Here is a 15225-nt window from a genome sequence, read left to right as displayed (position 1 = left end):
TTCTGTGCTGTCCTGCCAGGAGTAGGGGAAGGAAAAGGTTTTCAAAATTACAGCTTCATGTCCCATCTACCTCTCTGGTCAACCTGCTTTTCCTTCAGTTCTGAGTGCAGGGACAAGTGACCTAGGCAGAGATCAGGCACTGAAGCCAGTGAATGACTATGGGTAAATAAAAGATTAGATGCTGAATGAAAATGAGACTCCTCAGACCAGCCCTTTGCACTGAAGTGGTTAAGTGGGCTGTGATTAAAAGAAATAAGTAATTATCCCAATTACAGATAAAAAGATATGGAATTACTGCTTTAAAAGCACCTCCTGTGCTCTGGAGGGGTTCTGTTATTTACAAAGTGGTAGTTCATAATTATGTGGCATAAGCAAGAGGGCACCCTCTGGGTGTACTGCAGCAGCAGCCCTGTCTCTCCAAGGTAGAGCTGGTGCTGTGCTTTGTGCCCCAAGCACGGCTCCAAAGTTCAAGTCTTGCTCCAGTGAGCAGGATGGTGCTAAGCCAGGAGAAACTGTGGGAACCCTTCTGTCTCAAGCTTAGTGCAGGGTATACCAGAGTTCACAGAGCTCTCCCAGCTTGGCCATGACCACTGCTAGAAATGGCTTTTATGATCAGCAGGTTTTAAATAATAAATAAAACAAAGAAGCAAACTGAAGCACTGGAGAACAGCCCTGGGTGGTGACATCCTGTCACAATTGAAGCATGGCAATTCTGCCGGCTAGTAACTTATTACAAAACGTTTCTTTACCAGCTTCTTCTTACTCTGGGGCAAAGTGCCTGTGTGCCTGTGGGACTGAAAAGTTCCGGACACGCTGGGTCATGGATGCTGGCGGTCCTCCGTGTCCCCGCTTGCGGTGCAGTGCTGGGAGACGCGTTACACTCTTGCTCTCCCTTCTGCATCCCTTATTGTGCACAGGAATTTGGTTTCCAGTGCTGTCAGTCAATTCAGTGCCACGCATAAGCCCTAAATGGCCCATGGGCTGTTTGTCAGAATGTTCCTATTAACAACTCAGTGCAAATAAAGTGTGAGGGGAAGGGAAGGTGGAGAAATAAATCTTACTTTAAATCTTTTGAGCTGGTTTTATTTTAAATGGAAAGTTGCATGCAGACCACCCCAAGCTATTGTGCTGTGGTCTGCGTCAGCTGCTTGACTGTGCAAGGAAGATTGGGCTAGAGGTTAAGAGCATCACACAGGGGAAGGGTGCACTGAATTCCTTTTGTGCTGTATCCAGGAAGTTTTAACTCACTATGGAGTTGAAATACATTGACACACATGGTAATCATTATAGGATGAGAACGGAATATTCAAATACAATAATTTGCTGCTCCCATTCTGGGGATTATGCTGGTTTCTGACTCTTGTAGAGGTAGTGGCATGTTGTAGGGAGGTATAGAAAAATGAAGGGCAGATGCTATTCTAGAGTGCTCTCAGGGCTAATTGCTGAGCTTTGTACAGTATCTGTTGTCCAGACACAAGTCTCTGCCTACCTAGTGATTGGCTTCAGAAGGGTGGGTGGCTCTGCAATCTGACAGTGTTGTATTTGGTTTAAATGAGCTCTTCAAGCAAAGAACTGCAGAATTGTATACCAAGTGAGCGATGCGGAGATAAAATGAAAACACTGTGATGTCTTTTGCTGTGGTCACACCACAGATGGAGGTAGGTAACAGCCTCCTGAACCAGCTTTTATTTAACTACCACAGGCATCGCTAGCAGAAGTAGTTTATCAGCAGTACTTGAATATAGATAGCACATATCCATGGAACCCCTTCCTTCCCAGTGTAAGGTCCTGCTGCTCTGTCCTCAGATATTTATATTCCAATACGTACAGCTTTGTATTCCAATCAGTCCAAGACTTCAAGAGCTCCAAATGTATCCCCAGTTTGAGTAGAACAATAGCAAACAAGGGAAAGGCTGTAATCACATATGAACATGGAAAACGGAGGGTGCAAAGGTAAAACCCCGTCTCAGGAAGATCTGAGGCAGAATGCTGGTGGCACAGTTTTATGGCTCCTGTATCCCTTTTTTCTTAGGCCAGCTTGCCAGCAATGCTCTATCTCTCAGGACAGTGCCAGTCTCCATCTCCAGGCTGTCTCAGTCTTGCTCCTGTTCAGCCCTGCAGATTTGGTAACCGATCCATAGTTACCAAAGAACAACAGGGGATCAGATATGGGCAATGTGTTAGAGAAGGAAAGAGTCTTGAGGAGCTGAGTAATGCACATTTTTTCCATCCAGTGTAACTGCTAATGGTAACCTTTTATTACTAAAGTGGTCAAAGTGACTAGAATCTGGTTTGTTTATAGGGAGTACATGCATGACTGTATAGTCTAATGTGATCAAAAATGGAAACTGATAATAAGGGAAAAATATACCTATGGAAGCAAGTCAGGTGATGTTTCTGTGTAATTCCAAGTAGCACTGCAGAGATTAACAGCCTGGCAGCCTTTTCATCTTAAACTTTATTTTTATAGGGGTTTATAACTTGGCATTGAAGTCAAGAGTGGGTGGAAACTTGGCAAATGTGGTTCAGCCCAGAAAGTGAATGTTATTTATATTTATTTCTCACCAAGTTTTCAAAAACACTTGGTTACTGTTTTTATGTTCTAACAAGTAATAATTTGTTGGTTTCAGTGACTTATTCTCTGTGTGCTCCTCAAACTACAAATAGTTCAGAACTTTTTCAGCTCTTCTGAAACTCCAGGCGGAAGGACTCTCGATTTTTAGGGCTGTCAGTGATGTAGCAGGATGCTCCAAGTATTTCATTACACTGAACACCAGCTTTATTCTACTTACACCTGCCAAGTAGCTATTGTACATTTGGAATAATTGCATTTGGCTAGCAGCTGTGTATCTGATGGCATTACTCAGGTGCAGGCTTAGTTCAGAGAGGCTGAGGAGGTGATGGTATGGCCATGTTGGCTCTGAATCGTACGTGTTGCACAACACGGTCGGAGGCTGTGACAAAGCAGCCCCTCCTCACTCCCCTGCCCACACCTCTGTATCGGTGACGGGTCCATCCCTGGAATTAGCACTACTCCTACTGCATATTTCACATTGATTTCATGTCTGTTCCTGAAGGGGTATAGAGCTTTCTGTACCTCATTTCAGGGAGGCCTACTGACAGAATGAGAAGCAGCTTTTGAATAGGGACTTTCAGTATTTTCAGCAAGATGAAATACTGCATTATGTATCTGACAGCCTGCGAGTAACACAGCAAAATGGTCATTTGCTGACAATAATATTTGTGTATCAGACATTTTGCATTGCCTTTCATAGTTTAAATACAAGTAAACACTTACTTAGTAATTCAGTTGTGTTGAAACATTAGGTTTTGTGGAAAAGTAGAATTCATAGTTTTCTTAGAAATTAATTTTTATTTTGAATTTTTAAGCCATTATTTAATAGAAGGCTAAAGATGTTAGGGGATTTTCCTTTTAAAGAACGGGAAGAGTGAGTTAAAATTTCTTACTAGGAAATCCTGGGTATTAATTCACCAATTGTAAAATTCGGTATTTGTGATGTTCTGGAGTGACAGTTCTAAAGATAGTTACTGTGTGTTTGTATGTGTTCAGGGCATGACTCCCTCTCTGTCTTAGATTAACTCTGGAAGGTGGAAAGAGCTGTCTTTCTATTTAGGAGAAAACAGAGCAAGTCACCAGTTAGCTGCCATTCTGGGTATTAACTGTGTAAAGCTTCAAAGCTTTATATAGATCAGGTTTTTAAAAAGAGTTCAAAATCTCATAAACTGTTAATCATTAGACAAGTTATAATAGTATTATGACCTTTCTGAAATAAATCCCATCTTGTTGTTTGCAGGGACCAGTACAGGGATGAGGTAGTGGTTTTCTATGATACATGTTTCTAAGCACTTTTATATCAGATCAGTATAAAAATGCCTATTCAATTGCACATAGGGAGGCTTATGGAATCTGCGACCTACTGTAAAATGACTTTTGATTGCTTAAAATTGTCTAGGTAGGAGTTACATTTATGCCCTTGCTAAACTTCATTTCCTATTTCAAATGGTAGTTTTAGAGAAAATTTAATTCTGTAATATATCCATTTAGTTTTGCAGTTACTTGAAAAGGTACTGAGATGTTGCTGACTTAAGATACTTAACAGGGACAGTGCACATCAGTATATAAAACTACAGTATGTGCATTTAGTGTGTACTGTTTAATTTTTTGTAACGTGATGTCACTTAGAGATCACTGTTATGCTAAGCAAAGTTTTTTTGAAGAGATTGAAGGCACTTTCAAGTGGGCATTTGTGCAGAAGTGCTTAAAGTTTCTGCACAGACTCATGGCAAGGAGGCTTTGGCTATAGGAACCATTGCTTTAAACTTTTCTCATGTGAGATTGTCAGTGTTTTGTAATGTGCTTTCACACAACCAACGTGAGTCTACTGCGGTGCACCTGGGTGAGCTGATGGTACCAGATAGCTTTATCCACACACCGTGCAAGGTAGAGTTTATGTGGAAAAGGTAATAGTTGCCAAGTTTGTAATGAGAAGCAGTGCCATGAGCTGTGCAGGGAATGGCCTTGTTTCTGTTTGGTTTGTGTGAGTGGATACCAGTTTGAGTTTCTTTCCTTTACCTATATGCCAGTGATTCTGAAACACTGACCACATTTAAAGATAAATCAATTTGCTATGACAGATTCAAATGTTAGTAACAGTGTAAACGGAAGTGTCCAAGCTTGTTTCTTTAGGAAAAGAGGCTGGAGAGGATACCTGCTGTTGGTTTATAAGGAGTCTTCATGAGCTGTGGATGAAGCCTGGGAAGTCCAGAAGCATGTCGATTATTCTTGTTGCTTTTGTGTTGCTTTTGCTTATGTTTCTATGATACCTCTATGCAAGTGTAGAACTTACAGGTAAAGCAGGTGCTGTTGTGTGCAGTCACGTGCAATATAATCCTTGCCCTAAGTGGAAACTGAAATGACAGCAAGCTAATTTTTCTCTTTTAACAGTGGAAAGAGTGGAAAGAGAAAACCTTTCAGACTATTGTGTTCTTGGTCAACGTCCCATGCACTTACCAAATATCAACCAGCTGGCAACTTTGGGAAAATCTAATGAACAGTCTCCTCATGGCCAAATTCACCACAGTACTCCAATCCGAAACCAAGTGCCAACGATGCAAACAATGATAAACCCTGGGCTCCTGTCTCCTCAGCTCAGTCCACAACTGGTGAGGCAGCAGATAGCCATGGCCCATCTGATAAACCAGCAGATTGCTGTCAGCCGACTGTTGGCTCACCAGCACCCACAGGCTATCAACCAGCAGTTCTTGAATCATCCACCCATCCCTAGAGCTGTCAAACCAGAGCCATCAAATTCATCGGTGGAAGTCTCTCCAGATATTTACCAGCAAGTCAGAGATGAGCTGAAGAGAGCCAGTGTGTCTCAAGCTGTCTTTGCAAGAGTAGCATTCAACCGCACACAGGTATCAATTTCTATTCTATAACCAAGAAGGGGCAAAGTTGTGGCTCTTGTGGGACTGTATGGTTTTTGCACATCAGGGCAGGGGGTGTGCCATAGAAAGAGGTCAAACCATGCTCAGTCTTTTCTCCAGTCTCTGTCAATTTTGAACAAGGCTGTTTCTTTCTGGAACAGCTGTTTGTTTGCAGTTGGTCACTCCTGCACCATTACCATTACTGCTGGAGAGCTTTGTTCTGTAGTAGTCATTCTGCTCATGGGAGTTTTTCTCTGAGCTCCTCTTTGTGGTTATAAACTTCCACATTTGCCCCTGCCTGATTGCCAGGAAGAGGTAATAAGAGACTGAGAGTCAGAGGTGTTTTTGGGCTTCCTTCTGACACTTCTTCAGTTTTTTTCCTGTGGTACAGCTGATGTCACAACTAGTGCCAGAGGCTGCTCCCACAAGAAATGTGTAAGGCAGGTGTGCTGGGAAAAGTGTCTGCCTTTTGTAGCAGGTTGTTTGCTTCCATACATCTGACACAGATTTGCTCACTCATTTAGTGAAATACAGATCTAGAAATAATTGCATGATAGTATCAGCTTAAGCATGGCACCTGGAGTACCCAGGGTGAATGTGTGCACGGAAAGACGGGCCATTTACATTTATCCTGCAGGATACAGCGTGTGATCTCTCAATTGTGATCCTCTGTAGCAAGGCCTAAGAAATAGAAAGTGGCTTAATATTTAATATTGGTACAAATTCTTTTTGTGTAGCTGGAGTTGTTCATTGAGGTAAGATTTACCAGCAAGGAAAGAAAAGAGGGAATGTATATCTCTAGGAGGTCTGTCCCTTGCCCTGTACAGTGCCTTCGTCTGTTCTCCTAGATTAATGATTTTCTTTGGCACTGCCATTTTGGAAATGCCATGTTATGAGGGAACTAATTAAAGTATGGAGCACATTTTATTACTTCCCTTCTTCCATTAAATTCATAAGATGGCTGCACTCAGAAAAAACCACTTGAGTTCTGGGGTTAGCCTTGAGGATATCAAATGAAAACTACATAGGAATGTATGAGTATTTCCTCTTTAAAATGCTGCTTTTAATTTGGAAAAGCTTTTCATCCCTCTGGGATCATAACCCGTTGTATATAAAGCCTGGTATAATCAAGGTGGATGGTATTGACAGAATGACATATTCTGAACTGGAGCGAGTGGTCGGCAGTAACATTGCCAGTGAGGGTTTTGTCACTGTCAGTGAACATGAAGCCCTCCTTTAGCCACAGTGGGAGACCTGGGCTGGTAATGCCCAAGTCTGCTATTAAGTCAAAGGCTTATTCTTCAACAATAGAGGTATAACCTCCTTCTTAGCCCTCTGTCATAAGTAATACGATGTACATACTGATGCCAGAGCAGGCAATTCTTACAGCATCCAGAAAAGATGTGCTTATCTCACAACATCGTTTTACTCGTCAACAGCGCCCTGATACAGAAGACCAGTGGTCTCACATACAGGGTGTCATGTCCCCAGGAGCCATCACTGTAGCAAGAGTGTGGATACACACTTATGTTTCCTTGTCCTCAGCTGTTAATTCCAGCTCAAATCAAGCTCCCCTCACATCAGGCACTGTTCAGGGTATTAAGAGGGGCACGGGCAGTCAGTATTGCACTGCACAGTATCCCACTTTCGTGTGGGATGTTCCCAAACATCCGTGGTGGAGAAGCAAGCTTGGTAAAAGGCACTTGGAGTGAAATTCAAGTCTGCTCTCACCTTCTTGCATCCCCCCTGCTGCTCTGAGGTACAGAGAGGTATGTGTTTCTCTCTGGAAAGGTTTGGGTTTGTTGCATTTCACAGAAGTGCCAGCACTGGAAACTGCAGGTCTGTTTTTTTCCTGATGGTACCAAATAATAGATGCTGTGTGCCAGCCAGCTAATAATGGTATTAATCACTGCATTATGGGCCACTGCTTAATCTTTCTTCGTGGTAGCTCTGTAGTGCACATTAGCCTATAATTAACTATAACTTCATGAAATATGTACTGTGAGGCTTCTTTAATAGATAAACTATTCTCTAATTTATTTTAAAGTCCAATGACCTACATACTCAATGCTGAAAAGCCCCTTCTTACTAACATTATTTCTCCCCTGAGACCTTCCATCTGAGCAAATCTGTTAAATGAAGTAGAGGAAGCTTTGATCCAAACTAGGCTAAATCCATCGGAACAAGTGGCTGACACTTGTATGTGTGCATGTGTGTGTGGGAGGGAGAACGTGAGGAGGGTCAGAAGAAGGAGAGATGAAATTGTATGGTTTGTGAAGCATCCAGATCTTCCTCTTGAAGTTGGAAATGTGTAACTGAAGACAATAATATTTGCTTATACCTGTGGCCATGTTGTCTGCACACATGAAAACAAAGCACTCCAGGCTCTGTGGCAAGTTCTGTACATTTCCTGGAGCACAGTGCTCCCACTGAAGTGGAGACTGGACATCAGGCTGCTGTATGCACAGGAGAGCTGCCCAGGCTGTTTGGCAAGGACTGGCCCAGGCTGAGTTAGCCATGAGGAGGGTTTCTTTCAAACAGAAAGTTCCAAAGTGAACGTTTTCCTGTTCATCTGAAAATCTGAATGAAGAACCCTCAAAGAACCCTCAAAGCTTGACTTTTAATAACTGTCTTGGGCTAACCTCTGCTTTTTATATTTACAGACTTAGTGTCGTAATTTTAATTCATACTACTGTGGAATCTAAATACCTGTTTATTCACTGCATGGGATAGGTAGAAGTACACCTACGAAGACAATATAATTATTATTACTTTTCAGTAATTAAGAAATTCTTACACCTTCAAAATATTTAAAATGGTGGTGCACACTACGGTGTTTGTCTAAGATGGTGTTGCCTACAATCTGCTCAGCAATGGTAAGAATGGTGCCTGCTGGAATGACATCCTACTGGGCTCTGTGTAGCCTTCCTTGCTCTTGTGGCATGGAGAGAGCTTGCGGTGGCCAAGGCAGTTAGCAGTATTATTGGGGCAGGAGGTTCAGTTCCTTGCTTGTGTAATTTCATTGTTTGTGCCCAGGGTTTTTTTGGCCGGGTCCTTGGCCTTGACTCCCTCTTGCCCCTAAGTCAGAAGAACGTGTTGTTTACTGAAGTAGTTTGTTCTTCTGCTCAGACCGCTGCTATGAGCTAACAGCTCTCTAGTGGAAAGCTGGATATCCTTATCTGGACCTTAAAAACTGCATGCAGGAGTGAGTGGGTTTGAATTGAAGGCAGACAGCTCTGTGAGGCCCATGAGACACCTGAGAGTTAGGTAGTCATACCTGATAACCTTTAAAATGGAAGGCATCTTTGTAAAGCGTGTCAACATGAAGCCAAGCTGTAGGCTGAAGTTTATTAAAACAGTCATTAGTGAAAGGTTTGATTTCTGTAAGACTTTGGCACTTTTTGATTGTATTAAATCATTCAATTATGAGGAAAAAACCAAGGAAAATTCTGATTAATACTGCAAATCTATAGGAGAAGTACAGCTGTCAGAGCAGGTGTACCTCACACTTGGAATTGCCCTGTGCACATTTTTAAAAGGAGTCAAAGCTCGTGAGTGAAAGAAGTGCCTGCAGTACACAGACTGTAGAGGGTGAGGAGGTTGTAGTGCACACAGGGAGCTGATGTCTCTCCTTGGTCTCAAACAGTGCAGTGAATCAAAAGGTGGTCAGTACAGTGCAGTACTGCTCCAGTGCAAGCTGGAGTTCTCAAAAAATGCCTGCCTGGCTGAGCCTGCATTGTCTTTACGTCAGGATAACTTCTGGTTGATGAGCAGCCCCTGAAAGCATGAGCACCATGTGGCCAGTGGAGATACTCTGAAATGGAAGCGGAACAAGGGGCCTGATGGCCAAGGCTATGGACTTCTTCCTGGAGGAGAACACACATATGGAGTTTGGCCCATCCTCAGGGCAGAGTCCTTGTACCATCCAGCAGTTTATTGTTTCCTAATATAGCATTTAGATTGCAACTAAAAGGTTGTAATAACCAGAGCTTGCTTATTGCAGGTTGTAATGTTTTGATAAATTGGCATGTGATGTTGTTTACAGGAAAAAGTAGGACTAAGAGGACTATTTTAAAGGAAATGCATGAAAATGCTCTCTGGGATTTACCTTTACCTTGTGCTTTGCTGGAAAGCTTTTCAGCAAATCTGGAGGGGCTGAAGTGATCTCACTCTTCCAAATACAAACTAGAAAATAGTTATTTGAATACTGTTCTACATAAAGAAAATGAACATATTATTCTTCTCATTTGCTCAGCATTCCTCTTTGCTGCAGGCTCATGGAGTTGTAGTCAGGAAGTTTATTGGGCTCTTTGTAAGAGTCCAGATAATTTAAATCACTTGATCAGTGAACTACTGCTCTGTGATCAGTGGACTGCAAAGCCTGTAAAACTGAAGGAGTTTCAGTTTGTATCTTTCTCTTTTTTCCAGCATATTTTTTTTGCCAGTGTTGTGACATAATAGCCAGAACTAGTAAAATGTTTGGGCGAGTGGCCAGTGCTTTTTAACTGAACAGCCTCCTAAACTGGAAATACGCTTGAACCTGAGGCTTTTTTGATGAAGTCGTTGTGGGGCCAGATACAAAGAGAGCTGGATAAAAACACCAGCATGTTCAGGCTGCTTGTAACTTTCTTCCCAAGGAGCACAGCTCCCTCCTTCCTGCCCTGAGTAGCTCCATGTGGGAGCACTGGCTTCCCAGCCTGCAGATGGGAAAGCAGCACACACCCAGCTCAGCTCCTGCCTGGGTAGCTGGTGCCAACCACGTCTCTTTGGATTAAAGGAACTAACAGCCTGAGGAGGAGGAAACTCCACCAGCTTCAGATGCTGTGAAGTTTACGATGAAATAAGCTACACTGATCCTCCTTGTTCAAGAGATTTGGTCACACCTTGGCTGCAGGTGTGGGTTGAGGCATAGGGGAACATAGGATTGATGCTGGGTGTTGTCCCACCTTCTGGTGCAGCTGCAGGCGAGTCAAAGGTTCTGCAGTGAGGAAGAGGGAAATAACATTTGTTGGCATACAAAGGTGCCACTGGTCACCTGTAGAGGGTTTGGGGCCTCTGACAGCAGGAGCATGGTTAGCTAAGGATGTAGGGCTGTGGATTGTGACTCCTTGTTTTAATTCTGCTTTCTTTGGCATAATTACTCTAAATGGAAGTGGGTTCAGAAAAGAGTCCTCTATGAGGCATTAAGATCTGAAATATGGTTTGTTGAAATAACTGACTCTTCCACCTCTATTTGCTTGTGAGCCAAATCCTGGACAGAATTCCTTTTGCAAATAATTTTCCCTTTAACTCAAATTAGAGGAATACAAGGAGCTTTAATTCTCTGCCTGGTATCTAGTGAGACAGTCATGCTGCATTTATCGCTATGGTGTCTGTCCCATTGTGCACAGACTTTCAATTAGCAAAGCTTCTAGTTTGGCTTTTTGGGGGAAATATTTGGTTGGTTTTTATCCTCATAGAAAACTCTCTCTTATAGCACGAAACCCTTTCATGCTGCCTGTTTGTTTTATTCTTGGGTGTAATGTGGCACAAGCAGCATTCTGTTACACTCACAGGAAAGAAGGCAGTCTGTAAGGGAAGTGCTTACTTTAATAAATTGCAGATTTTTAGTACATGGGATATTTGTTCCAATAGTGGGTTTTGCACTGCCCAGAATTTCAGTTTCAATTAGCTTAATTGTATTCAATAGGCTGAATGAAAAGATCTTAAGTAGCATGTGAGTCAGGCTTTCAGAATGTGTGCTTGTAGGAGGTGGCTGCTGCCTGCTCAGCTGATGCACAGGAGTCCTGAGCCTTGGAAGCAAAAGCACAGATCTGCAGTGTGCACAAGCTGTGTGTCTTTGCTCATTTTCCAGCATGTATCAGGATAAAGGTCTGACACACATGTCATATAAACGGTGGCACTTGGTGGCTGCAGGTGGTCGGTCTTTCTCTGCCTCCTTTTCCACATGCATCCACATTCAGATCCGCATGCACATCCTGTCTTCCCTCATAAAAACAGATACCATAATAAAAAAGAGGCTTTATTAAACTAATGCAATAAAGCCGTTTTCTTTGAGGATTTAAACACTTCATTTTTAATAATAAAAATCAAATTGTCATTGTTGCACCCTGTATAAGTTTTATTCAAATCAGCCTCTAAATGCTTTGTGCCTAAGCAGCTCTCTCCTGAGATATATGTATTTTAGCATTAGTTAAATGAGTTTAAGGACAAGGCTCATACTCTGGCTGTAGGCACTGAATCTGGAGATTAGAAGATTTCTTCTAAATAAAGGACTGTGATGAGTACACTGAAGTGTACTGGGAGACTGTTGCTCTCCCATTCACAGAGAGTTAGCCTCAGTCAGAGTCCTTCAAGTTCTGAGGTTTGTAAAACTGATGCAAATGTAGCACCACACATTTTGACTATTGAGAAAGAAGAGCTGGTCAGGGAACAGGGTACAAAAACACTTTTGCTTGATGGAAACTGTGACAGAATGGATATGAAGGTGCTTGGTTTGGCTAACCACTCAAAATTTTCCACTGATTATCTAAAGCAATTTTGTTCAGCAAAATTGGACTGGACACATTGCCAGGATAAGCATTTCTGATAGACTTCCAGCACTTCTGCTTCATATCCTAGCTGGAATTAGGAAGAGATGCGAGGGAATGGAAACAAAGCAGTGAGCGTTTGAAAATGAGCTTGAGTCCCAAGAAGCCCACAAGTACTTCATGTAGGGGTTCTTGGTGAGTGCTGTGGATTAGAGGCAAAGAGAATTATTTCAGAATTGTTGAATGTATCTTGTTCAGCCTAGAAGACAATACTGATGGTGAGACGTGGAGTCAGTGCAGGTAGGCTGGGAGATGTTGTGGTAAAATCCTGCTTTTACATGAGAAAAACACAGTGGGTGGAAATGCTTTATTCCATGAAGGGTTGTGAAAAGTCAATGCTTCTGCTGCAGAGCTCCTGGACTGACCTGCTGCCTCCGGCTTGTAACTGCAAATGGTGGACAACTGTAAATATTAAAAAAACCTGTAAATCATTTTAGCCTGGCAAAATCAAGTTTGTTGTTGTAGACTGAAGGTACAATTATTATTCAGTAGAAACACGTAGCTAACCAGGGGTTCCCGGGGTACTGCCCTTCGTGCTGGAAACAGGCCTTGTGTGCTGAGAGGGGACAGGTTGACATCACTGACCTGTAAGATCCAGATGTTGAAATTGAATAAAGCTCTACATTTTCTCATCCTGCTCAGGGTCACATCTATCCCTGATGGAAAGCAGAATAGCTTTTCTATTGAGACTTGTCAGTACAAGTGCAGGGCTTAAAAGTACTTGGAACTTTAAACACTGCAGAAGCAATATTTTTCTAGTATTTCAGCATTTTCTCTGTTGCTTTTGGCCATACTGAAGTATGGAGAGGCACAAATAGACTGAAAGTCTGAAAAAGTGTTTATGCTTTTTCAGTCCGTCATATATATAATTTCCTTATACAGAACATATAAACTGAGGTTTAGCACATTAGTTGGGTTTATTTAAATTTTTTGTCTTGGCCAGTGTTTTGATTGTCCAGACCCTATTCTGAACCTCTTTAACATTAGTTCCTGGTTTTGTAGTCAAATGACTTGGGTCTGTGAGAGGGAGAGTGTGACTTCTATCCAAGTCATCGAACCTGATGTGTGTGAGGCCCCATCCAGTGCTTGGGAGTCTCCTGCTGCCTGATGGCCCTCGCTGTCCTCTGTCCCCAGGACACGAGTGCCTGGGCTGCACTCCAGCAGCACTGCCTCGCCCCCATCCAGATTGCTTTTCAAAAGTTCCAGTTGCAAAATTGTCCTGCCTTTGGTCGCTGGTAGTGCAGTCTGCTGTCCCACTGGGATGTCATGACACCCTTTCCAGGCCTGAGCAGCAGCCCTTTGGGAAGAGGGCACAGAGGCTTTGCTCACCTTCTGTGTGCTTGGTCAAGCCTGTGTTTGCCTCGAAGGCTGCTCAGTTGGTCCACTGGATGTCAGAGTCAGTTGGAATAACATTTGCTCTGCGTTGTAAGAAGTTGCTTAAAAAAAGATTAAGTGCCTGTGAGGTTTGGGTTATTTGTCCTGGAAATCCTGTAGTTAATAAAAGTAAAAGGTGCTCACAAATGGAGTTTCATAGAATAAATACAAAGCAAACCCCTGTGACAGTGACTTTGCTGGCCTGAAGGGAATGCATTTCAGCTAGTTTAAAAAAACACGGTCAAAATTACTTCTGCCTTAAATAGATTCAGTGACTTTTTTGTTTTGATTGGACATGTGCTTTTTTCTCCACCACAGGTATTATTTTCTTAAAGTCAGTTACGGATCCAGTGTGTAATTTTAAAAATAGTGCAAGTTCCAAGGGTAAACCAGGCTGTGCAGAGCCCTTGTCTCAGGGTGATCACACCCCTCGTTCGCAAGCACAGCCTGTGTGAACATTAAACTTCATCAGTTGCCTCTTCAGCAGCCGGTTTAAAAATGATGCAGAGGAGTGGAAAAGCAAAGATATTATCGAGCTACATGTCCTAAAATGTATCCTGGGAGCTGTGTTCTATGTAGAAGATCTGTTTGGCTATTTAAAGCCATACTGAGACTTTCTAGTCCCTGAAGATGATCTTTTACGTTTTCAGAATTGGTTACTCTGCAAACTGCCGATTTTTTATTTTTATTTTTTAATACGTGAGGTGTAAGTAAGTCGGAATGAGCTAATTTAGCCAGTGGAATTTTATAAGAAATCTATGAATGCTGTGGGTTTCCCTCCCTTACCCCCTCCAGCAGAAACATAATTTGCAGAAATGAAAACAGTCTCTGGCTGCCTTTAGGGTTTTCTCAAAAATAGAAACAGTAGGGTTTGTCTGGCTGGGCCAGTTTCCTCACCACACACCTGGTGTATATCACTTTAAAAAATACATTATGCCTCATTAAATTACAATTAAATGAAATCATGATCATTTGTTTTTCTGGAAGGAAGATGTTTTGCATATTGAAAGCCTAATTTGTTGCAGGTGACAAAAAGGCTGAACGGATTATTTAATATCACTTTATTTTTTATAATGTTGCTCACTGGTTAGTTTGCGTATACTTCAGTAGCTCAGAATTATATTATTGTAAACGTTACTGCTCTCAAGACACTTTGTTTTATTGTCCTCCCCTATCAGTCAGCTATCTGCTGCTGTTTACCAGCATTGTTGTTTATCTCCAATTGCAGGAGGACACGAGATTTGTCCCTCATGAGTCAGTTTTCTTATTAGCTCTCCTGCTGTTTACATGGTTCCTAAGCTGCCAAATCACTTAGAGGAGCTGCAGAAAAACCCTCTTGGCAGCCAGAATTCCTACCTGTGGGCCTGGAGCAGGGCATGAGGGGCAGGGCTCGTCCCTGCCAGCGGCTGCTGTGTCGGGCTGTTGGGGAAGCAGCAATTCCCCCCTGGAGCAGGTGTCAGCCCCAGGAGGAGAGGCTGAGGGAACAGTGGTGCTGTGAAATACTCCTGTGTCCCTGTAGCAGGCCAGGATGAGACCCTCATGGAGGCAGGAGCACAGGCACCAAATCTACCACATGCCAAGGTGTTTCTGGTGATAAATCAGAGCCTTCGAGCACAAGGGTTGGTATGTCAGGCAGTGAGATACCTCTCAGTGCCCCGACCAAGCCACTCGTACCTGTGAGTCTGATTTACATACAGAGTCAATGGCTGCACAGGAAAGTAATTGCTGGCATGCTTTCACATATGTTTCTGCTCTCCATTTTTGAAATTGGACCATAAATTTACTGAGGCTAAAATGGGAGGGAGAAAAAACT

General features: G+C 42.7%; 1 protein-coding gene across 1 annotated transcript in view; it reads left to right on the top strand.

Annotated features, from left to right (window-relative positions):
• SATB2 (SATB homeobox 2) overlaps positions 1-15225 on the top strand; it is a 128833-nt gene that overhangs the window by 70864 nt on the left and 42744 nt on the right. Inside the window, exon 7 of the mRNA XM_066322584.1 lies at positions 4967-5439. Within this exon, the coding sequence (XP_066178681.1) occupies positions 4967-5439 (473 nt within the window). The remainder of the gene's footprint in view (positions 1-4966; positions 5440-15225) is intronic.

Source organism: Sylvia atricapilla, chromosome 7 (genome assembly GCF_009819655.1).
Source record: "Sylvia atricapilla isolate bSylAtr1 chromosome 7, bSylAtr1.pri, whole genome shotgun sequence".
Lineage (NCBI taxonomy): Eukaryota > Metazoa > Chordata > Aves > Passeriformes > Sylviidae > Sylvia > Sylvia atricapilla.
The sequence above is the reverse complement of the archived record's forward strand: the minus strand, read 5'-3'. Positions and strand labels throughout refer to the sequence as shown.